This window comes from Glycine soja, chromosome 7, assembly GCF_004193775.1.
Source record: "Glycine soja cultivar W05 chromosome 7, ASM419377v2, whole genome shotgun sequence".
In the NCBI taxonomy this organism is placed as follows: Eukaryota; Viridiplantae; Streptophyta; class Magnoliopsida; order Fabales; family Fabaceae; genus Glycine; species Glycine soja.
In genome coordinates this window covers 43,174,847-43,200,632 of record NC_041008.1, presented here as the reverse complement: position 1 = coordinate 43,200,632, position 25,786 = coordinate 43,174,847, and the positions used below count along the sequence as shown (strand labels likewise).

The following is a 25,786-nucleotide window of genomic DNA, read 5'->3' as shown; positions in this document are numbered from 1 at the left end:
AACAAGTTGAGAAAGTGAGGACCAGGTAAACCTTTGCTTTATTTTATTGCCTACTATAATGTTGATTTATTATGATGAAACCTTATTCTAAAAGTTTGTATCGTGATAATACTTAAGAATTAAAAGATTTTTTAAAAAAATTAACAATAATAATAATAATAATAATATAGTTCATTGAATATAGTCCATTATAAGAGTATGATTTTTTATTCTTATAAATTCAGACTTTAAAAAATCAATATTATCACATATGTAAAACTAATATTGTCAAAATGATTAAAAATTAATCATTTTAACACATAAATTTTATTTTTTACAATGAAAAGTTTAAAAATATTAAATACAAACACACAAAAACACAAGTACATGTAAACATAGTATTCACAATGGCAAAAAGGATACTCAAATTTAAATAATTATAAATTTATATATATTATATAATTTTTTTAAAATTTATACAAATTTACATCACTATTGTTACTTGGATATAAATAAAAAAATCATAATAAATTTGAATAGACTTCATATTTTTCAAAAGTTTTTAATGTTCTTCAAAAATAAAATACATATTTGTTATTGTTCTTATATTATTTTATAAACTCAATTCATTATACTAATAGGAAAATTTATATTCAAAATCAAATTTAGGACAAGTAATTGATATACTTTATAAACTGAATTTTTTGAATTTGGGTTAATTTGATGAAATAAGAAATTTAGGCTTGTTTAATTTAGTTTTTTTTTTCACAGTCTATTTTGTAAATCAGTTTTTGAGAAGAATGTTAAAAAAATTGTATGGTAATTTTATTTTGAAATTTTTTATAGAAACTAAAAAAACCAAAAACAATTGTTTGTTAAAATTGTTTCCAATTTTTTTTTAAACTAAAAAATAGAAAACTTGTTTTGTTTGTATTGAATTATTATGAAGTTTTTTTTACTTTTTTTAAAGATGAATTTTAACTTATTAAAGAAATTATACATGGTTAATTAAAAAAAAACATTTTTAGAGAAAAAAAATAGCCTAAAATTGTTTTACTTCTAATCTTAGAAGTTAGAAGTAGATCTCATAAAAAGAAAGAAGGGTACTTAGGATGTATTTCCACAAGCCAGATCATTGAATACGTTGAGAAAGAAAGAGAAATTAAGGTAAGATCCTCCATACAACAACAATAAATGGTTGAAAAGGAAAAATACAAGCATCAACTTGAAAGTGCTATTTTCCCCCTCAAAATGAGCACCAAAGAAACATTTTTAAACAGACCATGTGCCTAGCAAACTTAATGTGTAGCCATATAATCTCATGTGACACAACAAAAACATTTGGAGAAGGATAAAAATCAACTAGATAATAAAATTCAAATCCCTTCACACAAAAGCAAACCCCATATAAGAGAAGGAATCATAAAAATCAACTGGATAACCAAATCCAAATCTCTTGAAAGAAAAACACATCTAAAGCCATGCCCGTCTCCTATCTCTAGACATAGCAAGAAACATCTCCTTCCACTTTGGTTCAACCCTAAACTTATCCAAGGCTTTCAAATAGATTGCATCATGAAGGTTTTCAAACGCTTCAACGATATTCACACACTTGATAAGAATAGTAGTCTTCCTTGTTCACAATCTTCCTATACGTCTCAGCCTTTGCCTTTGATGCTTCAGCCCATGCTGCAAGTGAATCTCCCATTTCATCTGTTCTACACCTTTTCTTAGATTTATGCTTTCTAGTACTTGTGTTGTGCTCTACTTCTCGCATGTCATCATTTGAACTAGCATTATCATCATTTGGACGACTGCAAATGTTAAGGTATTAACCTTCAAGCTCATTTTCTTCATTTATTTTGGTGGGTCTTGGGTAGATGAATGATGAAGTACTCATGTTGCAATGCTTTTGTTGAATATGACTCCTAATATCTTATAATGGTCCAAACATTTTTTTCTTTTGAAATTGAGCAGCTTTATCATGGGTTTGAAAATAGTACAAGTAAATAGTCAATCCATAAATAGTTGTTGATAGTTAAAACTAATCCAGAAGATTACAAACAAAAAACATTGACTACTAATTAAAACCTTGCGTGCTGCAAGAGTAAAGAGAACTCATGATATAAAGCTTGTAACCTATGTATTTTTGCCTTTAGTTGTTCCTTTTTGTAGGAACAATTGGTTATGGAATTCAACCAATAGGTCATTGAGTTCCATATTCTAGAGTGAAACCCACCATTTTGCATGTTTCCTTTTGTGCTTTCTTCAACCATTATATCAATGAAATTTTTCACTGCAGTCTCAGGACAAAGTTTTGATTCCATACATATTGTTAACATTAGTTGTCATCATCTCCTAAAATAATATAGTGAGTATACATAGTAAAACAATTATATGTAGCAAAGTTGAACAGTGCATGCTTAATGAGCCCTCTCTAATGATATTGATAGAAAGAAAATTGTGTATATACTTAAGGAATAAAACTGAATTTAGTTTTTTGGGACATCTTAAAATCATATCTTAACATACTAATTTAGCTTTGATTTCTATCTTAGCCTTTTGGGTCTTAAATCATATTTTTAACATGTAGCTTAGCATTTTATCAAGCCTTGAATTGCCTTCTAAGAAAGGACAAAAATATACCAAATTATGGACTCAAGAAGGTACCTTGATTTGCATAATTATGTCGAACAATGAGTAGTTGTGTGATAGATGAGGAAATGGGTATGTTAGGAAATATTCTTGGAAGAGCTAAGAGCCTTAGTAATTGGCAGTTAGTTATAATAGCTAAGATAACTAAATATTAGTTAGTTAAGAAACTATAAATAGTCAATTAAAGGGGAATTAGAGGGAATGGGGGATTAGGAAGTAGAGGGTGGTGAGACCTCGAAAATCATTTGTATTCTGTCTTAGGTGTTGGAGGCACAACAATAATAATACACACATTTTATTTTGGTCCAGTTCCATCAACTGGTATTAGAGCTTTAATCTAGGAGCTTGGGATCATTTAATGGTGATGAAGGCAAATTAAATGTGAGAATGGAGACATGCATGGAAGCCATGGAGAAGGCGATAGAGGAGAATCGCGAAGCAATGGAGATGCAATTAAGCTTGATAAAAAGGATGATACAATGATTAGCGGTGGCATAGGAGAAAAACCTCCTGAATCGAACGTTCACGTGGACGATTCATTAGGAGCGAATAAAGGGAACGCTACGCAGAGCTGCAATTTGTGGAGAATTCTTGAAATGCCAATATTTGAGGGAGAAGATCTGATGGGCTGGTTAACAAAGACAGCAAGGTATTTTCGGTTGCTGGCTGTAAAAGAAGAGGATACGCTTGAAGCAGTGATGGTTGCCATGGATGGAGAAGCTCTAGGGTGGTTCCAATGGTGGGAATCTTGGAACCCAAACCATTAGTGTTCAAGATCGCAATCTCCCAAAGGTTTCAAGTGTCTAACCTAGGGAATCCTTTTCAAGCATTGTTTGCACTAGAACAGGAAGAAACAATGCAAGAACTCATAGGCCAATTTGAGAAGCACATTAGAATGGTGAAGGGGATGGAGGAACCATTTATGGTGGAGGTGTTTCTTAAGGGGCTGAAAGAAGAGATCAACACTGAGGTAAGGCTCCATGAACCAAAAAGCTTGATGGAATCTATGGTCAAGGCTCGTAGGGTGGAAGATAAGAATTGAGTCTTAGGGAAGTTACCCGTGAATAATTGTAAGGGGTATAATTTTCAGAAACCCAGTTATTTGGGTCAAAGATTTGTAAAGGATTGACAAACAACAAATAGTAAGGTAGTTGGTCCTATTAATGTTGCTAAAACAGGATCCAGTAGATGGCAAGGTAGAAGAAACTTCCATAATTTGTCACCCATGGAAGTAAATGAGAAGATGAGAAAAGGAGAATGTTTCACCTGTGAAGAGAAGTATAATCCTGCTCATGTGTGTAAGAATAAATAGTTCAAATTGATGATTATGGAAGAAGAGGAGGAATGGGACCCTTGCTAATGTAAGGCAGGTTGTTTTTCCTCGACATGACCTTGAGAACAAGGTCCATCTTGAAGGAGGGGGTGTATTGATAGATGAGGAAATGGGTATGTTAGGAAATATTCTTGGAAGAGCTAAGAGCCTTAGTAACTGTCAATTAGTTAGAATAACTTGGATAACTATCTGTTATTTAGTTAAGAAACTATAAATAGTCAATTAGAGGGGAATTAGAGGGAATGTGAGATTAGGAAGTGCAGGGTGGTGAGAACTTGAAACTCATCTATATTTTGTCTTGGGTGTTGGAGGCACCACAATAATAATGCATACATTCTCTATTTCTTGTCCAGTTCCATCATTGTGCTGCAAAATTATGCAGCACCCACTAGGAGTTTCTTCCTAAGCAAGTTTAAAGTAGAGGCCCTAATTGCATGACTTTCAAGGGTTGTTAGCCACTACTAATCCAAGGGACCAAGACAAGAATTGAAATAGAAAGAAGTTAACTTTGCTTCTATATATTTAGGGTCTTAAATCTGACTTTTAAGGGGTGTCCAAGAAATCATGTTTTTAGGTGACATTTTGTCAAATAGTTTGAGTGTGTAACATAGCTTTCCACATTTGGGAATTTCTTCTTTCTCTTCACTCTCACTTTCAACTTTCAAATGACACTAGCATCAACAAATCAAAATGCATAACTATTATCCCTTTCAAAAAATAAGCAAAAACCACACTTCCCCCAAACTCAAAAATCAAATCAAAGCATGTACTCATTTAGCAAATGAAGAATTACCATTACCATTAACACAACACAAAAACAATCTCAATACAAAAACAAACAAAACACAAACCACAAAACACAAAACAATTAGGGGAAGAGAGCTACCTGAAGAGGTGGATTCGATTGGACACTGAGATTGGGGATTGTAAACAAACAAATGTAGTGTGACTTACAATTTTTAAAGTGATTAGTTTTTGCCAAGGGTCACAACTTTTAACATGGTTCTTCAAGAGCCATCAAATGACTATAAATATGTGACCATGACACGAATTTTTATGCACACTAATTAACACTAATTCTCAACATCTTTCTAAGAGTTTTTGTTCAACACTTGCTTTGTCAAGAAAAGTTCATTGGGCAAAAACTTGTGCTATTCTATTTTTCTTCCTCTCCTCCATTCTTACAAAAAGCTTTTCAAGAGACCTACTCTTGTGACTGTTTTCAAGAGAAGGTCTTCTTGGTTGCAAACACTGAACACAAGGGACCAACGTTCCTTGGGTTCATTGCAAGAAGTAGGATTTTCTTCTTGGTTAATCACTAGACACAAAAGACCAACGTCATTTGGGTTCATTGCAAGAAGTGAGTATAACTTCTTGGTTGTTATCACTTGACACAAGGGACCAACGTTCCTTGGGGTTCATTGCAAGAAGTGGGAATAACTTCTTGGTTGTAATCACTGAACACAAAGGAGGGAAGTCATTTGTCGTTCATTGCTTGTAAAGGATATTACAAGGATAGTGAAAATCTCAAGCCGGTTGCTTGGGGATTTTACAACGTCCCTTAATCTCTTTTACTTTCTGTTGTGTTTATATTTCTTTAAGTTTACTTCTTCTTATTTGTTATTCGAGTAACTTATAATTAAAGAAATAATTGAATCTAGGGAATATCTAAGAAAGAGAAATTTTCAATTAGGAATAGTCAATGAAATCTTAATTCAACCCCCGCTTCTTAAAATTTCTGAGGCCACTTGTCCAACATTAAATACATGTGAAATTAAGTATTATATATATATATATATATATATATATATATATATATATATATATATATATATATATATATATATATCCTTTTTATTTTTTACTTTATTTAACCCTTTGCCACATAATTATCATGCCAACACATAAGGGTCACATTTGTATTAATACACCACATTAAGGTCAATGTTTGACTTTGGATGGTCAACTAACGAAAGGACTAGAATTACTTATTTTAAAAAAATAGGAGAGTAAATGTCTTGATTTAGTAATAGGGGCACAAGAGTCATGAATTTGAAATTATAAGAGGACCAAAATTATAATTTAGCCTAAGTAGTAATTTATTTTGTAATTAATTCAATTTCAAATAGGTTAAATTCGTCTGTAGGTCCCCATAATGTAAAGGCAAATATCACACAATGGGAGAGGTTGAATTGTGATTTAGGATAACTGTAAAAAAGAATTTCAAACCAACAAAGATTTTTGGGTAACTTTGTAAGAATAGATAACAAACTTTATTACAAGAACACTTCAAACGATGAGAAAAATGAGTTTGTAAAAATGAAAGATATCTTAAACGGCCAAAAAATAGTTCAGACCGTGGTCAGTTAAAAACAAAGAGAAAGGAAAAAGTAAACAAACACAAAGAATTATACTAGTTCGTTTCTATACCACTGAAACTACGTCTTGTTCTTGACAAACCAACAAGTGAAGCTACATCGATCACTGGGTTAAGGGATTTAAAGACCCTAGTGTCAGAGAAAACGCCCTTTGCAGCTCAAAGGTAAAAAATTATCATTCCCTCTAAGACTTGTTTATATTAGTTTTTCATGCATATTCAAGTTCTAGGAAAATAGTTGATTGTTTTTAAGATAAGAGTGCAAGAATTTAAAGTTCAATGCTAAATAAGCATATAAACAAGGCAAATTTCAAACAAACAAAACAACACTTTGAGGGCAAAAAAAGGTTCAATGTAGATTTTGTGGAAATGTTGCATGCTTGGCTCACCAAAGAAACTTTTGATGTAATGTTAATGATTTTTAAGCATTCAATGTTATTCCAACTATTATTGTAACCTACTAAGATACTTTAACAATGATTCTATATGTGAAAGAGCATAAATCACTTGATTCCACTCCTAATCCCTTAGCAAGCTAAACCAAGTGATTTGATTAAGAGCAATGGTTTATAAAAAAAAGGATAATCAACACTATTTCATCCCTAGATATGAGTTAATTAGAAGCACCTTTCAGTTCTTAATGTAAAAGCATTTCCCAATGAAAATTACACTATAACAAACATGCACATAGGTGATCAAACCATAAACATGGCAATAAGCGTACAAAGGAAGCAATAACAATAAAATAACATCAAATGGGTAGTAAAGATAATTACATCACAAAGTTTGTTGACACCTAAGCGCCCAACAATGAGTAAACAAGAAGAAAATACAATGGACAATAAAGAAAAATGGCAGACAATGAAGAACAATGGCAACCCAAAGAGTCTCAACTGCAATCCACAATGCCCTAGCATGATGCCCATCAATCCCAATGAAAAAGAGGCTTAAATAGGTTCAACAAGATTGCACTACCGTTTCTTCATAATGCCATGAGCGCTTAGCCTAGCATGTCATGCTAAGTGTGCATGTAATAACAACATCGGACTAAGTAATTATGTGCTAAGCCCGAGGTGGTCACTTTGTAACACCCCATTTTTCATAAAATAAATAAAAATGGTTTTATTTAAAAATTAATAGAGTTTTTAGAAATTAAATAACGGAGAGAAAATGGGTTTTGTTAATTAAAATAAGGGTTTCATAGTATTAGAAAATAAATAGAGTAAAAAGATGTTTTAGAAAATAAAGAGATGTTTTAATTGGCTGTTTGTTTAATGAAATAGTAAAATAGAGTTCATTTTTATAAAATAATAAAATAAAGAAAAATAGAGTAAATAATAGGCTCAGAGTACCCTAACTATAAATAGAGACATATTAGGTCATTTTTTACATTTACGATATGTTTCTATACTCTTTCTTTCTCCCAAATTCGTTTTCCTGTCTTCCTCTTTCAAAATCCTCTATTTTCCCGCATACACCCAAACCTATCACTGTAAAATCATGATTTCAGACATGTTAGCCATTGGATCATCTTGAAATTTGGACACCACCTTTAGAACTAATCTTATCACACTTGCACCATTGAGATTTGTGAAATAACATTTGTAGAGAGAGAAATGCCCCTTGAACAGAGACGGTGAAATTAAGGCTCCAATCCCTACTCCTTCTCTCTAATGCTTCAAAACTCTAGCAGAGAAACCAAAGGAAAAACTTGAGGAATCTTAGGGAAACGCTAAAGATGAAGCTATTGCTACCAGACTACACACTTGAGCCAGCTTAGAGATGATGAATGAGTTTATTGCAATTGGGGTTAGAGTGAACATGTGTAGGGATCCTTAGAGGATCAAAATGGGGTTAATTTTGAGATGTTTTTATGAGTTTTAATTTTGTATATACAATGATAACTACGAATTGATCATGTTTGACAGGTCAATTGATGCCCGAATGCGAATTGGGGGCTTTGGTTGTTAGCAACCTATAAATTTGGGAATTCTTGATTATTGCATGTTTTGTCAAAATTGATTAAGGGGTTTTGTTCCCATGATGTGATCATATGTTCTATGCTATTCGTTTGAATTTGGGTGTGTTTTGAGGTTTGAATTATGCCTATTTTGCTTCATGAAACGGAGGTTTGTCACGAAGCAGGACCGTGCTTGATGAGAGCACGCTCGTGCTTAGTGAAAATCATTTGTTTTAAGCTCGTGCTACTTTCCTAACAACATGAATTAAATTATAGCCTACAAATTAATAAGAAAATTATTGAATTAGGTTTTGTGGTCTTTATGAAAGTTGTAGTCCTGGGTGTTAGCTAACAAATTTCATTGGTTTCACCCAATTCAGAGTTGTATAGCCCCATAGAACATCAAATTACTTAGCAAAGGTCGAGCTGTTAGGATACAATGTTTACATTAGGTTTAGACATAGTTAATGATCAATCAGATTTTATGATCAACATAAGAGTTGTAGATAATTGTCTTAGCTTTCAAACAAGATAAGTATGAACTTAATAGGATTAGTACATCCCCTGTACTTGTAATTTTACTTTACAAAGGTCATAGTAACTTAGGAGGAAATGTAAGGATATACTTGTTTACTATACATGTACATGTGGTTGCTATTAACCGAATGAACAAGTGAATGATTATATGCCTTAAATGTTGGAATATTTCTATTGTATGATATATATATATATATATATATATATATATATATATATATGTGTGTGTGTGTGTGTGTGTGTGTGTGTGTGTGTGTGTGTGTGTGTATGTTTTGTGCCATGTAAATATTACTACCATGTGATGTGTATATGATTCTTGAGGCGTAATGCATGTCATTTTAGGATTATGAAATTGTGATTGAGATTGAGTATAAGTTGCAAGTTAAGCATGTGTTAATTTCTTAGATACACATGAACATATGATGGTGGATTGTAACGTTGTGAGATGTTAAATTATGGACATGGGATATGGTTATGAGTGTTTGGTCAATCCTTGACATGATATTACTTGTGTTGTGAATTGTGAATTATACAATAATCTGACTAGTGTTTACCTTGAGAAAAGTATTTATGCGCGAGGTGTTAAAAGGAAAGTGTAGGGTTCCAAGTTAAATTGTAGTGCAATGTGTTAAACATATTTACGTGAGGTCATGGGTATTGTATAATTCATGAGCAATGTCTGTGTGCAAAAGTTATTTTAGGGGTTGGACCTGAATCAGGAAGGTGAGGCCTTAATGAATTCTTTGGAGCCTAGACCTTTTGGGTAAATACACTCAGTTTGAGTACTCTTTTAAGTTTATGTTGATCCCATATGGTTGGAGCATTCTTGCAAAACAGAGTGACCATGACTGGTCACCTTATGATTTCACTTAGTGAGAGTGACCTAACATACCCATTGTGTGGCGTGTCTTGTTATGTACTCCTAGGCCTTCTGATGTTATTTTTCACTTACATGGTATCACATAGCATATAAGATTGGGTCTTAGTGTATCTGTTGCATAACACCTGTGTTATGATCAATGTGACTTGTTATGTGATGATGTGCAATAAATTATGTAAGTGTGAGATGCAGTATTGTATTTGAGATGTGTTGTCTTGAATATGCCATTAATCGTGAAGGTGTGGAATGTGATTTGTAATTAAATTCTGGATAAGTGATGTTACATGTTGAGTGTTGAAATGATGCGAACTGTGCCAAAGTTGAGCCTTGTTATACCTATATTGTTGTTATAATTATATTATTGTTATATTTATATCATACCTGTATGCTTCCGTTTATCTCTATTCGTTGAGGAATGTGATGACTCACTCCCCGTGTGTTGTTTGTGTTTGGATCCTATGATGATCTCAAACCTTGTGTTCATAAGAGCAGAAGGCTTGGTGGATTGCTTTAAGGAACTTCGTGTTGGAGGACGCCAAGACACAATGCTTTGATAGGATGAGACATTGGGGCATGGGTTTCTGTTTTAATTGCACGATGCTCTAAACATGTTATTTTACTCTTTTTTATTTTGTTGCATAACTTGATTTCTTTTGTAAACTTGAACGACTTTGTTTTAAGCCAGAAATTTTTCTAAGTTTTATTTGGTAACAGTGAAGCAAATGTGGACCTTTTAATCACGTGGATTTACTTATAATTTTGTTGAATAAAATTGATTTAATTAGATTATGCATTTTATACGTTTTTCTCATTTATATGTATGCTGGGGTAGAGGGTGTCACACACTTGGCCTAAATATTTGGCAGTAGAAACAATTCGCTTAGTGCGCACCTTCATGGTGAATGTGCACCAAGCATCAGTTATGCCCATCACCCACCAGATGCTTTCCACATGGCCTTCCTAGCTAGACTTCTCGTGCTAAGCGTGTATAGGCGCGCTAAACGGACCCTTTAAACTTCAAGAATCTTTAAGTCCATTGTTGATGCACCAAAACTCTACAAAACACAACTAAATCTATATTATTTAGAAAATTTAAAGAAAACTAAAAGTCCTAGAAAAAAAGGCTTAAACTAAGCACCAATTATGGAAAATTAAGATGAAGTATTATGTAAAATTAATGAGAAAGTAATGATTAGCACTTATCAGACATATAAGCAATTGGTGGTTAAAAGATATTCAAATCATGTTCCCTTAAAAGTTGGTAGTGGTTCTTCTAGCAATTTGAAGTAAAAAAAGCGTAAAGAGTGAGGACCTATTAGATGTTTTGTAAATCATGCCTAAAATCTTGGAGAGGTATCAACCATTATCTAATAGATGGACCCATCATAATCAACTAAATTTAACTACCAACTAACTGAATTAGTGTCAGATTAGATGAATAAGGAATTCGAGCTATGTTTTGGTAGTTTTTTTTATCAACAAAATAAGGTATATTAATCATAAGTACTAGGGGTGGGTACCTAAGCCAAAATACATGAATTCAAAGTTTGTATATCCCACCATAGTGAGTGCAGCCAAATGTTATACTAAATTTAAATGCAGATCATGCATGTAGAATAGCCCAGGCAGTTAAGGCATCCAAGAATTAGGGACGACAAATTATCCCTTATCCATGGATTTCGCCTCAAACCAACCCCGACGTTGACGGGGAATACCCACTTTGGCCGGATATGGTACGGTACGAGTATTAACAAACACTTTAAGAAAGGATGGAGATGGAGATGGGTATCAAATTATAGTCGTACTCACACACCATTGCATTTTGTTTTATAATTCTTTTGTCACGATGTATATATACATAATATATATTAAAGATTTTATTATTATAATTTTCTAAAATTGTTACCAACCAAATTTTGCTACAAAATTCAGCTGTTGAGGATTCAACAAAATGACTGCTAGCTAAGGTGAAATTCGACTAACTTTTATGTCAACTGAATGAGATGAAGGCTAGTTTTGTTGAATACAAAATTGACAACTTATCAATATTAGTCAAACAAGAAGGATAGTAGAACATGGACAAGGTCAACACGTCTACCTACAATGTTAGCTGGATTTGTAGAATTTGGCTAATTTTAAGGTTAGCTGAATGAGTAGAAGATCAATTCGGCTATGTTTAATATTAGCTAAGAGGGAGATTCATATATTTACAATGTTAGCCGAATGGCAGATTTCAACTTACTTTAAGCATAAGAAAATTAGCTAAATTAAGTCAGATTTAATTTAATAAGATAAAATGATATTTTCCATGATTTTCTGATATTCAAATGGCTTGTAACGGTTAAAACTAATAAATGATAGTGCTCCTTAAAAAATAGGAAATGGTTGTAATCTTCTCCAATGTTCAAAATAACTTATCAGTTGGCTTGTGGAAAGAGGAGAATGTGCCTAGATTTTAGGAGTAGTCACCAATAATTACCAGAAGATAAATCTACCTTAGAATTAGTTAGCCGAAATGTTAGTTGAAACCAACTACTACTAGCCGAAATTAACCGATGCTTGCTGAATTCAACTACTAGAATTAGCTGAATTAGTGTAAAACTAGCCAAATGACCCTTAAACCTAGTTGTCTAGCTATCAAACCACGTTCTAGGAAGTTATCAAGTAGAAAAGTGTGGTCTAATAAGGGATTTGAGTTTGAAGCCTATAAATAGGCCTTGTACTTCAAATGTTACACACATAATCAATCAAACACAACCCTATTTTATCTTTTATTTTTATCTTCAACCTTTATTGCTTTCCTTTATAGCCTTTTATTTACTACTTTCCTTTATCACATTGATTTATTGCTTCCACTTTATAGCATTCCATTTACATTTTTCCACCTTTGTCTTTCACGAAAAATCCTATCATCTCCCTTCTTCTTCATTCTCCTACACCAAGTGTTTTTCGGAGTTTCTTCGGAACCCATAGTCCAAAAGAAATTTCCCTTCATGGCACAAATTGTTTGATTCTTTTGGGATCTTGCTGAAATAAGGTTAGCTGAAACATACTGTGGCTGACTTTGAATTTTTACGGGACAAAAAAAAATATAAATCAGTTAGCTTAATAGTTAAATGATTAAATCACAAAATTAAAAATATACATTTAACTAAAAATATAATTAAATTTTTAAATATGTATCTTTAATTTCTTTGTTATTCATTATATTGTTTGAATTAAAATATAATAAAAAACTTAATATCTAATTTAGTTACAAATATATAAGTAGATTAAATAGCAAAAAAGAGTGTAGTGGGTTATTGGCAAGTATACCTAAACCCGACAAAGATGGGGATGGGTATTAAAACTTCACCCATCTTTTTTTATACTCAAACTCGTACATGTCCTGCCTATTGCGGGCACAGGGATGGGGAGAGTCAAACCCATTCATGACCCACCTCGTTGCCATCCCTACTAGGAGGGATGTAATCCACATCTAAAATATCTACTCCCTGGGTGATTGATCCTTGTGGGTCTCATTTAATTTGTAAACTTATTTTTAAAATAGGTCTATTTTAAAACATATTACTGATATGTGTCTATTTTTATCAAGCAGCCTCTGAGCCTTTGTAGCCTGCTCAGTGATTTGCCTCTAACTCTTCTTGACAAAAGTAGTTTGTGGACGAGTCTGTTAGGACTGGACTGGACAAGAAGGTATGGATTGCTCATGTCTTTTCTTGGTCCTTTGCTCCTTGGACATAATTTCTTCTTCCTCTTCTTGGTGTTGGGCTTGCTTTCTAGTATGAACCTTGCACTGTTGTTCTCTGAGAATCCTTTGGAGCTTTTTAGCAAGTCCAAAGGTCTCTAAAGCTTTATCTTCATCAGCTACAATTTTGACCAGTTTCTTCTACCTCCTCTGTTGGATGTCATCCTGAGCAACAGATGGAATGGTTATGAGAAATGAGGTTAGGCATTCATACCAAGTTCTTGGAGCTTGCTTAAGTCCGTACAATGCTTTATGAAGTTTAAAAACATGGTTTGAAAACGTGATACTCTCAAATCCAGGGGGTTGTTCTACATATACTTCTTCTTGTATTGCTCCATTGAGAAATGCACTTTTTATGTTCATTTGATATAGTTTTATTTTTGTTTGAGCTACAAATGAAAGTAAAATATGTATTGCCTCTAAGCAAGCAACAGTAGCAAAAGTTTTTGTATAGTCTATACCTTCTTGTTGTGAGTAGCCTTTTACAACTAATTTTTCCTTGTTCCACACAACCTTACCTACCTCATCCATCTTGTTTCTGAATACTAACTTAGCACCTACAGCTTTATTTCCTTAGGGTAGTTCTACAATTTTTCAGACATCATTCTTCTGAAATTGTCCAAGTTCCTCCCTCTTGCATGGCTTTTACCCAATTCTCATTTTCCATTGCATCATCAATGTGTTTGGGTTGCAGTTATGTTGCTTGATTGGACTCGTCTAGTTCTAAAGATTTTGTCAGTGGTCCAATACCTTTATCTAGGCTTATATCTACAAAAGATTCACCCAACTTTGATGTTTTTGTATCAGGCTTTGTGTCATTAAATCTGACATGAATAGCTTCTTTCACAACTGAGGTTCTAGAGTTGTAGACTTTGTATGCCTTAGATGTTTCAGAGTATGCAAATAATGTTCCATTATCACACTAGGAGTCAAACTTTCCCAAGTTGTCCTTAGTGTTAAGTATAAAGCACTGACATCCAAAAGGATGAAGGTATGAAATGTTGGGTTTTCATCCTTTCCATAGTTCATAAGGAGTCCTCTTTAGAAGAGGTCTTATATAAATATTGTTTTGTAAATAACATGCAATATTCATTGCTTCAACCTATAAATGTTTAGGTGTAGAGTTATCATTGAACATGGTCCTAGCCATTTCTTATAATGATCTACTCTTTCTCTCAACAACACTGTTTTGTTGAGGCATTCTAGCAATGGAGAAATTATGAAGAATTCCATTTTCTTCATAGAATAGATGAAAGCTCCCATTTTTAAACTCTCCGCCATTATCGCTTCTGATTCAAGTAATGCATACTCCTTTTTCATTTTGAACTCTTTTGCAGAATTTAAAGAATACCTCCAAGGACTCATTCTTGTGAGCAAGGAACATTACCTATGTCCATCTTGAGGAGTCATCCACTACTACCAGACCATATCTCTTCCCACTGACAGAGTTTGTTCTAGTTGGACCAAATAGATTAATATGTAACAGTTCAAGTGGTCTTGAGGTGGAAACAGAGCTTTTGCTTGAAAAAGAGGTTTTAATTTGTTTCCCCTTTTGACATGCTTTACAAAGTAAATCATTTTGTATGATGTCCTTGGTAAACCTCTCACAAGGTCATGTCTATACAATTTTGAGATTAACCTCAAGCTTGCATGTCCAAGTTTCTTGTGCCATACCCAGGGATTTCCTTTGATAGATAATAGACATGTTACATCTTGATTTGATAGTTCACTAGGATTAATCTTATAAAGTTTTCTTTTCCTCTTAGCAGTAAAAATTTGGGTCCCATTTTCGTGTTGGATGACACACCCACCTTTGCTGAAGGAAACATCAAGTCCAATCTCACATAATTGACTTATGCTAAGCAGATTGTATTTAAGTCCTTTAACAAATAGTACATTCTCAATGGGAGGATAGGGATCAATACTTATCTTTCCTACTCTTTCTATCTTCCCTCCGAAAATGATTGCTCCACCATGCATGAGGGTCAGACATTGGAATATACATTTTTCTCATGTCATGTGATGTGAGCAGCCACTGTCCAGGTTCCATGATTGGTGTGTTTTTGTTGTGGTTGAATATATCCGCAACAAGAATTATTTTCACTTTAGGTACAACAAATTTCTTAGGTCCTTTTTGGTTAGTTCTGAACGCATTAAACAATCTAGTCTTTGGTAGGTGACTGCATTTGGATGTCATATGTCCAACCTTTCCATAGAAGTAACATACTATGGTTTCCTTGTCATGAACATACTTCTTTCCTTTATATCCATTTCTAGATTTTTCAGTTGGGCATTTTCTATATCTTAACATTTTGTTAAGTTTCTTAGTGCTTCCAACAAATTTGGATAGAGTTTGTCTCAGGAATCCAATATCTTGTTGAAGTGTGACAACATCTTGAGATTGCTTTTGGAGAAATTCATACTGTTCGAGTTTATCATTTTAGAAATTCATGTTTTTCTTATATCCTTCATATTCAACCCATAAGTTATGTTTACTCAGCTCTAAGTTTTCTTAATTCTTATGGACTTGTGAATATTCTTTTAATAGATTACACATTTCCTCATTTAGGCAATCATGAAGTTTACTGAGTGTGGCATACTCATTTTGTAAGCCTTCCAAATGATTATTCAACTTCTGAAGGTCTTCCAATAAACTATATTTTTCTTTACAAATTTCCTCATTTTCAAGGTGAAGCTTTGTTGTCTTTAGCTTTAGACTTTCAAAGTCACCACATGGTTGAGTGGAAATTTTTGAAGAATTATTTGTCTTTTCTTCATGTTTTCCTTGAAATTGTTTGTAATCTTTTGAAAGACTTTTAAAGTCCTTTCTCAGATTTTGATAATATTTAGACATAAATGAGTTGGAGAGGATTCATGATATGCTGATTGAAGAGTTTCAAGGTTGTTTATATTTACCTCTTCATCTGATTCAGATCCTTCTGTTGTAGTGTTTGCCATTAGACAGAGGTTGGCTTTTTCTTCTTCTTCCTCCTCATAAGACAATATGTTGTCCAGTTCTTCCTAAGTACTCATAAGTACTTTCTTGTCTTTTGGCTTGAAGTACCTTTTCTTGTGATCTATCTTATCAAGGTTAGGACATTTTGACTTGAAGTGTCTTGATTTCTTACACTTATAGCATATGATGGAACTTTTGTCCTTGTCTTTTCTTTCTCTATATGGTTTCTTGGATCCCTTCCAGTCTAATTCATTCCTTTTCTTCCACATGTTTCTTATCTTCCTTCAAATAAAGGCTAACTGATCATCTCTGTTTGAGTTTTCATCATTAGACTCATCATCACAAGATGTATAAGTGTTGATAGCTTTGGATGAGTTTTTGGGCACGAGTCTTGATGAGGATTCTTTGCATGTTAGAGGAGCTTTGGCCTTTTATGTTGTTAGATCCAAGGATTTACCCTTTCTAAACTCTTCATCTTGTTTATGTTCTTGCTCATGGACCTTTAAGGTTCCAATTAGTTCTTCAATAGACACAGAGTCTAGGTTCTTTATAGTTCTCAATGTTGTCACCTATGGTCTCCATTTCTTGGACAAATTGCTTAGAATTTTGTCAATGTTATCATAATTATCAAATGTTTTATTAAGGCAGCGTAGTTCATTTAAAATAGTTTGAAAACATCCAAATTTGTATATCTTGACCTTCTTCCATAGTGAAAAGTTCATACTTATGTGTCAACAAGCTGAGCTTGTTGTATTTTACCTGTGGCAATCCTTCATAAGTTAGCACTAATGTGTGCCACATTTGTTTTGCACTTTTGTAGCTATGGAGCTTTGTGTATTCTTCTTCAGAAAGGGCACATAGTAGAGCATTTTGAGCTTTAGAGTTTAGCAGGAACCTTTATTTTTAGGTGTCTATCCAAGAGGTTTTGGAGACTTCATTTAGTTGATTGTCCAATGGTATGTTGTTGCCATGTTATACGACATCCCAGAGGTTTATATGAATAGACTCAAAATGAGCTATCATACGTTCCTTCCAGTAGTCATATTTGACGCCTTTGAATAATGGTGGATTATTTATGGAATATCCCTTTTCCATATCTTTTCGACTTTAGGATCTTTCCTTTGTATTTGTGAAAATACTCAACCCAAGAGGTCAGGCTCCAATGCCAACTAAAATAGCACAAATCACACTAGAAGAGGGCTTGAATAGTGTGTTAGTCAAAATATAAAACCTTTTGAAAATGGAAGATGTTGAAATAGCAGTTGGTAAAACCCTTGTCCAATGACAAAGGTGGGTTGTCATCCAGTGAGTTGAAGGATTGTCTTTTAATGGTAAATCTTATGTGCAAGGTGTGATAGTGATAGACAATGAAATATTGTTAATAAGCTAATGAAGAATGGAAAAATTATTTCATTTTATACTGGTTCACTCAACCTGAGCTATGTTTAGTTCTCCTTTACTAACTAGTAAAGGGTTCCACTAATCAACCTTGATTACAACTAGTATTCTTTCCTGCCACTTCTGGCCTACAAGTATTCTCAATGCCACTTTTGACACACTTCTTAGACTCCCCCTGAATCTAAGAACACCCAAGTATTATTTTATCACTAAGCCACTCTCCACTTTCACAAACAAAAGTTTGAGGTAGAATCAAAGATTCTTTTACAACACTCAAAGAGTGGATTTACAATAATGCTCTAATCTCTCACTAATGTTTTGCATACACAAAGGATAAACTCTCTTAGGCTTAGTGTGTTTCTCAACTGTTGTTCTTCTTTTTCTCTTGTTTCTTAAGACGTAGCTCTTTTTCTTTCTATGTACGTTCGTCAACATTCTTCAATCCTTGTTGTTGTATTTATGACTGTTGTGCTGATTGATCCTTGTTTCTTGAATTAAGCAGATGTATGCAAGTTATCCATTTATGGATAGGTCTATTTTGGTATCGTTTCTAGTCATCGGTCATGTTGGTTTTACACACAACAAATTAGTTAACATAAATTTATATAATTGTTTTCATCAAAACCATAAGAAATGTCTAGGTCCTCGAGTGATGGATCATCCAGTATCTAACATTTAGAACTACAACCGATTGAGAGTCATTAATTTGGATGGATCTAGGTGAGGAAGACATGGTTTATAGGATAGGTATGATTGTTGTTAAGTTAAAACTTTTGATACCATATAGTAGTATAAAGAGGATGAACGAATCTGATTTATTCAATGAAGGAGTGTACTCTTTATATAGATGGAGAATACAACTGAATGATAAATGATCATTACAATAATTGAAATTGAGAAACAATAATAATTATCTTCTTTTAAAATAACAATAATAATTATTTATTATTAACAATTTATCAATGCATAATAATAGGAAGATATTATTAAGTCAGAGCTTATCCAATATTTAAGAAATAAATTAGGTCGAGATTTTGTGAAAGTGTATTTAGTTAAAAAAAATCATACTTAATAAATTTTATTTGAAGACCAACTTACTTATATAAATATTAATAGTATATTTTTTATCTTAGTGTTACTATATTATTATGTTTTAACACTACTTTAAACATCAAACAGTAAGCATGTTGACTTGATAAACAATTAAGCCTATAAATATTGAAGAATAAATTTATGTTTAGGGACATTATTACAAAATAGATTTTTAATTAATTAATTATCGTGAAAGTTATACTAGACCTTAAAATAGACTTTTATCACATAAATTAAATTCCATCGTTATAAAGTTAACCTACTTCCAGTTGTTCTATGCCTTGAGTAACAATGGTATCAATTTTCAAACTTTATATATTGTTTTACATAGAATTTTTCTTTCACTGAACAGTCAGATAATTTATTTCACGATAAGTTAGCCCTACATATCTTAAACTTTGTAAAGAAATAAGTCTTTAAGTAAGCTAACGTGTAAAGTTGTTTTTTCTTAAAAAAAAAATATTAAATCAAGGTTTTAAAAATCTATAACAAGTTGTATGTCTGACTTAAGTTTTGAATTTCTTTTAGATAGGTTAACCCCATTTAGGAATAAGTTAACCCTCTCTAAAAAAAGCCTTTGAATAGGCTAACACATTAACTTAGTATGTCTTTTAAAATACCAAATCAAGCTTATTAAAAGTCTATGATAGGTAATAGACCATACTCGAGCTTTGAATTTTTAAATATGCCAGATTTATTTAAGTAAAACGTTATACAACCCCCATCCTATTTTTTTCCAATTATTTTCGATCATAAATCAAGATCCCTGGACCATGTTTGGAGGGGTAATGACCCAAGGCATGCACATAACTAAAATGGCCCAAAAATAAATAAAAAATGTATATAGGTATGTAGTAAAAAAAATTATATTGTTTTATATTATTTCCACAAATGGATTGGAATTAAATTACTAGTACTCATAAAAAAATTACCAGTTATGTGACTAATATTAAATAGTAAGAAAAATTAAATTTATTTTATGAATCATTAATATGGTAAAAATGTAGTATAGATCTTAGCCAAATTAATATTATGCATTTTGGTCAAATGCATTTTGGTGGATGGTGGTACGAGATTATTAGTAACAGATATAAGATTGATTTAATGGTAAAAGAAAAAAGAAGAAGAAAGAGAAAAATAAGTTGTAGGTTTGAATCTCAAAATACATTAAGGAAAACATAAAATATTGTATAATAATGATGAAAAAACCGTATTCTATAATGAATATATGGTGAAGATAGTTTAAAATTAGGGTTTAAAGAATAATAAAAATAAGATTTTAGATAGTATTTAAACAACACTAATGATAAGATGAAAATAAGACTAATAAATATGGGTATAAGATAAATGTTTATCGTTTTTTTTTTATTTCTCATCAATCATCTTAATTCTTAAGTGATATTTTATTGAAAAATATGTATATATAATTCTAGAAATATATTTCTGAAAAACTTTTCTATATTTCCGGAAAGTAAAAGAGGTGTACTTATTTAAGAAAAAAGGTAAAATGGTTAAGGGGGTATGGGGTGCACTTAGAAAAAATGGGAGGTGTAAATAACAAGAGCCTACATTTATATGATTTGACACATCATCGGTTTGCTGCCACAAATTAAGCATTTGATTGCAAGAAAAATCATGCAACAATGCTTCAAGCCTACTCTACGCTTACCTTAGTCCTGGAATCATCTGGTGACATAATGCTCACGACATTATGTGTAATTAATCAAGTTTGAAATAAAATTTTGTTTCAATAATCTTCAATTATTCTTCGGTGGGATGTTGACAAGTTCCTTTTGTTTCTCTTTTTCCGATTCCTTGAGGCCACACACATATTCTTCTCATCTTCTTTCACTTCTGCTTTTGGATTTGTGAGATCTCACCCCTGATGGGTCCATTAAAAGAATAATAATTGATAAGGCAAACTTTGCTTATGTGACTTTTGATTCACCGGACCTTCTCCTACTGATCTAAAATTCCTGGAATCTCCTTTACGTGTTTTGGAATATATTAAAGTAAGAAAGGAGCTCAAAGTACATCAGCATGTTAAAGAGAAAGGTACTAGCTACTACAATAACTCTTCCCTTTCTTTCTTGTTTTTCAAACATTTGGGCCACATATCATAAATAATAAATATTCCTTTCTTTGAATATGAACAAAGCCTGCCACTAAGCAAGTGTATTTCCAGACAGAAGTTGCATATGCTTGCAGATGAAGAATCAATAACCTCCCCCACCCCCCGTGCTGTTGCTGGACCCACCAAGTTATACTCTACTGTTAAAAAAAATGTTTAAATATTTTTTTGTTTTTATAATTTAGTATTTTTTTTTTATCTTACTAATTATATTCGTTTTAGTTTTTCCTTATAATAATTTAAATAATATTATTTTACTGTTTAAAATACTATCTAAAGTGTTTTAGATACTAAAAATAAAACAAACATAATTTACAATAACTAAAATTAAAAAAAATTAGAAGGACAAAAACAAAAAAATATTAAATACAAATGTAACAAATAAAAAGGTATTTAAACAAAAAAATTATGAAATAATCACATTGGTATGTGTTGGTTAATGTTAGTTTCCATTTCACTGGTTGAATTTTGGATAGTCAAATAACAGTGCACAAACTTTTTTTCTTTTCTGATTAATGAGTATCCTAAATACATTATTTAAGAAATTAAAAAGAAAAAGATTTTATTGAAAATATGGGACTCGAAGTGCATTTAAAAATCATAGGAAAATATATTTTTCTGCGTCTCAGTAAAAAAAAAATTCCTTTTATTTCTTTAACCAAGTTAACATTTGTCTTTTTTTTTTTTATCTAAAGGAAAGTGTAGCTCTTCGAATTTTTTTTCCTTACCAACCAAAAATCTCTACATTAGGTAATTATTCTAGGGTTGAATAACATTATTAGGACATTTCCATTCTAGCATCTCCTATATATGAGTTTTTAAGCGGGTCTTACTAGTAGATATCTCATTTTTATTTTTTTCAACTTAAACACTTCATAAACACTCAATTCCTCCAACTCAACCACCTAAAGAAATATTGCTAAATAAATTTCATCAATAACCTCTCATCCTTACATTTTATTAATAATTTATTTATTAAATTACTTTTACTAACATTGATGCAAAAGAACACTTAAGCATCAGTGCATCTACAAGCACCAGATGTTTGTACAAGATCCGCTCCAATGGTTTCAAAAGAGTAAGCACGAGTGGTGCTTACCTCTTTAAGAACAGATTAAAGGCATCGTTGGAGATAATGTTACGAGTGATAATTTTTTTTTAAAAAAAATATTTAATATAACTGTATATCTTAAGTTTGAATTTAAAATTATTAGTTAAACTAGAATACTTTTGTCTCAGTGTATCTCTTCGGATGGCTCTCTTATAAAAATGAAAATGATTATAACGGTTTAAAATTATGGGAAATTATTGAGCCAGGCATACTAGCTGGGAATCCATGGTGCTGAAGTGGCAGTGTTTTGAGGACCAATCATTGAATTTTGATTCTAGTGATCAAACTCTACACCGCAACCCAAGAAATTTGAAGAGTGACTTGATCGAATTGGCTTTTAAAGATTTGTTGTTGGCCATTATAGCCTTCCTTTTTCTTTTTCTTCTTCCTTTTTTTTATTTTTGGTGAAAAATTCTTTTCTCCTCTTCAGCTTGGATATAGATTGCAGCATTAAAGCAAATATTCCCTTTGGAATAATTTCTTTATGCGACTTTTATCCTGAGTGTGCCCTGTGGATTGCTTTCATATTAAAGGAAAGTGCATGGTCACACATTTTGTGTTATTAACATCTCATTTAAACGGGTATTATTACTTTCACATTAAATTTCATTTCTCCTTTTTAACCATAGACTCATATTAGGCATGTTTTGGTTCCATCCCCTGATGGAATAAATCTTTGCTTTGTTGGCTCTTATATAAGCATCATCCTAACCTAATGATTAATATAGGGTTAGTGCTTAGTTAAAATAGGGTCCCTTTTATGAACTTTGGGGTTGAAATTCTTTTGGTGGTAGGATAATATAAGAAATTATTATGAACTGTTCAATGTCAAGAACGGACACATTTTATTATTGTCGTTTTGATAAGAGGGGTACGAAATTATCTCTTGACACGGTTGAGTAATTAGTTTTCTTTCTTCTAGTAATGCTTTCTTTATAAAGGACACGGACAATAGGTCCATAAATCTAATCCTAGATTCTTTGATTCCCCCATCTCTACAAGGAACAAAAAGAATCTGCCAATCGCATTAACACAACCTTCTCATCATAAAAGAAAAACCAAAATTAAAGTTTGTTAAAAAAAGGGAAAATGATATTTGAAAGAAAGAAAGATTGAGTAATTTAGTTTTCACTTTCAAGCAAGCAAGCATAATATCCATAATAGCAATTTCCATAATTTTTTTATTACTATATTTTTACCTGAAAGCTTCTCACACAGCATTTAAGAAAGTTGCACCCATTATTCATCATGGTGGGGCCTATCCAATTCCTTAGGGAATCAAACTTATGTTGAGAGTTAAGTGGGAAAACAGCAAGATAAAAACAAACCATACACTTTTTCCTCTTTTCTCTCCTTTTAAGACTCAAAATTGAGCTGTTTTCCTATCTTTGTTTTTGCTGAATCAGAGATTCTCTCCACCACCCTTTTCAAGTCAAAGAAGGAAGGGTAGTGAGGAAAATTAAAAATGAAAAAAATTTAAAAATGAAAGAAAGGAAAAGTTGGTATGTAATGTGAAGAGATGAGAGAGGAAGAGCCATAGCTCATGGCATATATTCCGCCAACATAACCCCACTTATGCTTCCTTATATGGGAGTGAGATCATACAACACCTCAACTACTCTCCCAATTTATAAAGAGAAACTATAGACTATAGTCTATAGCTGCCACACATTGACACAATAGCTAAAAGCATCAAAAGTATATATTTTATGTTTCAGTAACAACACTACCAAAAAAAGGCAAAATGGATCTGCAAAATGTGCAAAACCATAGCATGATGCGTTTGGTTCTGTCCACTGATGCCAAGCCTAGGCTGAAATGGACTCCTGAGCTTCACCAACGGTTCACTGAAGCTATTAATCAGCTTGGAGGTGCAGAAAGTGAGTACCATTAATACAATACAACACACACACTTAAAAGGAAGAAACTTTACTACTTTGACATTAGACTTTATATTTGTATCTTGGCTAATGTGTATTAATTAATTGTTCACACCGTGACATGTGGCAGGGGCAACTCCAAAGAGTCTTATGAGAGTGATGGGGATTCCAGGGCTCACTTTGTACCACCTCAAGAGCCATTTACAGGTATATCATAATTTGTTGCTTTCCCTGAATCCAAAAAAACCATGAGTTTGATCTTATTTTGTGTTTTTGGTCACAGAAATATAGGCTTGGGAAAAGCCAACCGCTAGAAACCTGTTCTGACAACAAGCAACAAGGTGACTCTTATAGTGTGTCTGGTTTAGCAGTAATGGCATGACTAGTTGTAGTTTTCTCATTGGGCTTTGGCATAACCAAACCTTGATGCTCTTTATTGGTTCAGGTTACTGTGAAATCCAGAACAGTGATGGTCATTTCAGCAAGGAAATCAGCATTGGGACCCAGAATCAGATGACTGAGTAATAGTTATAAACTGAGCAAATATTTGAATGTCTTTTATTGATGTTGCATGTGAACAGTTATGTACTTATTTTATGCCTAGAATTTTCATTGAGCAAATGTTGTGTTTAACAGAAGCTTGAAGATTGCTGAGGCTCTCCAAATGCAAATGGAAGTACAAAGAAAACTCAATGAACAAATTGAGGTAGCATGACACAATATTATTTAACTTAGTCATATATGAATTCTAGTTTTTGTATAAGGACATGTTAACCGGTTTGGATCATGATTTTAGGTACAAAAACATTTGCAGCGTAGGATTGAAGCTCAAGGGAAGTACTTACAATCAGTACTAACAAAGGCACATGAAGCACTTGCAAGACACAGTTCTTCCACAACTGGTATGGAACTTGCAAAAGCTGAACTTTATCAGTTAGAGTCAATAATCAACAATGCATGTCCAGACTCTCCCCTTTCAGAACTGACAGAAACAAGAGGGCTCAGTTTGAACTGTGGAGAGAGGAAACAAGACAGAGGAACCATGTGTTCACTTGAAAGCTCTTTGACATCATCTGAAAGCTCTGAACAACACACCATGGATGAGGCAGAAAACCCTCAAAAGTTTAATGGTGTTTCAGTTGAATTGCCATTGATGTCCATTCATCCAGAAGAAGATAAAGCATTCAAGGGAGATACAAGTGATGGTAGAAAGAGAAGTGCAGCAACTGATTCTGATCATTGTGTTGATCAACCTTGTGGAAACAAGTTGAGGAAATCTGAAGTGTCAGAAATGCTTGACTTGAACTGCCAATACCAGAGAGACATTGACTCAAGTGTGAAAGAAATAGATTTAAATTTCAGTTCAAGCTTTTAGGGACAATAAAGATGTGTCTGGTTATATCAAAAGCATATAAAAAGTCATTCTCAGAAGAAAATATGTTTATAAACAATGTATATTTTTATAACGAGAAAGAAAAAAAAAATACACATATATGGCACATATGTCTCAAGTCTCAACCCTCTCATTCTTCTCTTAATCTTGTTGCTGCTTTTGGACCACGGTGTAACCAATTTCTACTGTCACAACTTTGTAATGGGCAACCACTGGTTTGATTTATTCTCCTTTTGTGGCTTCTCAAGACCCTACTAGAGTTTCAGTGACACCAAAGCAAGCAAGATTCTATTGTGAACCAATTTTTACCAACATATACCTAAGATACTAATGGGTAGGACATATTAGTCACAATA

The 25,786-nt window shown here is 32.7% G+C and overlaps 1 protein-coding gene across 1 annotated transcript; it reads left to right on the top strand.

Annotated features, from left to right (window-relative positions):
- Positions 1-23,580: 23,580 nt before the first annotated feature.
- On the top strand, positions 23,581-25,521 carry LOC114419876 (myb family transcription factor PHL8-like). The gene is made up of 6 exons (XM_028385674.1): positions 23,581-24,037; positions 24,168-24,244; positions 24,321-24,378; positions 24,483-24,558; positions 24,674-24,743; positions 24,834-25,521. Exons 1-6 carry the CDS (start codon positions 23,902-23,904, stop codon positions 25,410-25,412), a joined length of 996 nt encoding a protein of 331 aa, XP_028241475.1. The 5' UTR covers positions 23,581-23,901; the 3' UTR covers positions 25,413-25,521.
- Positions 25,522-25,786: the final 265 nt, after the last annotated feature.

What these genes read in the sequence shown, in the direction of transcription:
- LOC114419876 (XM_028385674.1), top strand. Translation starts at nt 23,902, where the DNA reads ATGGATCTGCAAAATGTGCAAAACCATAGCATGATGCGTTTGGTTCTG. An exon ending in ACCTCAAGAGCCATTTACAG is followed by an intron (nt 24,245 to 24,320) that starts GTATATCATAAT and finishes TTTTGGTCACAG; the next exon opens with AAATATAGGCTTGGGAAAAG. An exon ending in AACTCAATGAACAAATTGAG is followed by an intron (nt 24,744 to 24,833) that starts GTAGCATGACAC and finishes TCATGATTTTAG; the next exon opens with GTACAAAAACATTTGCAGCG.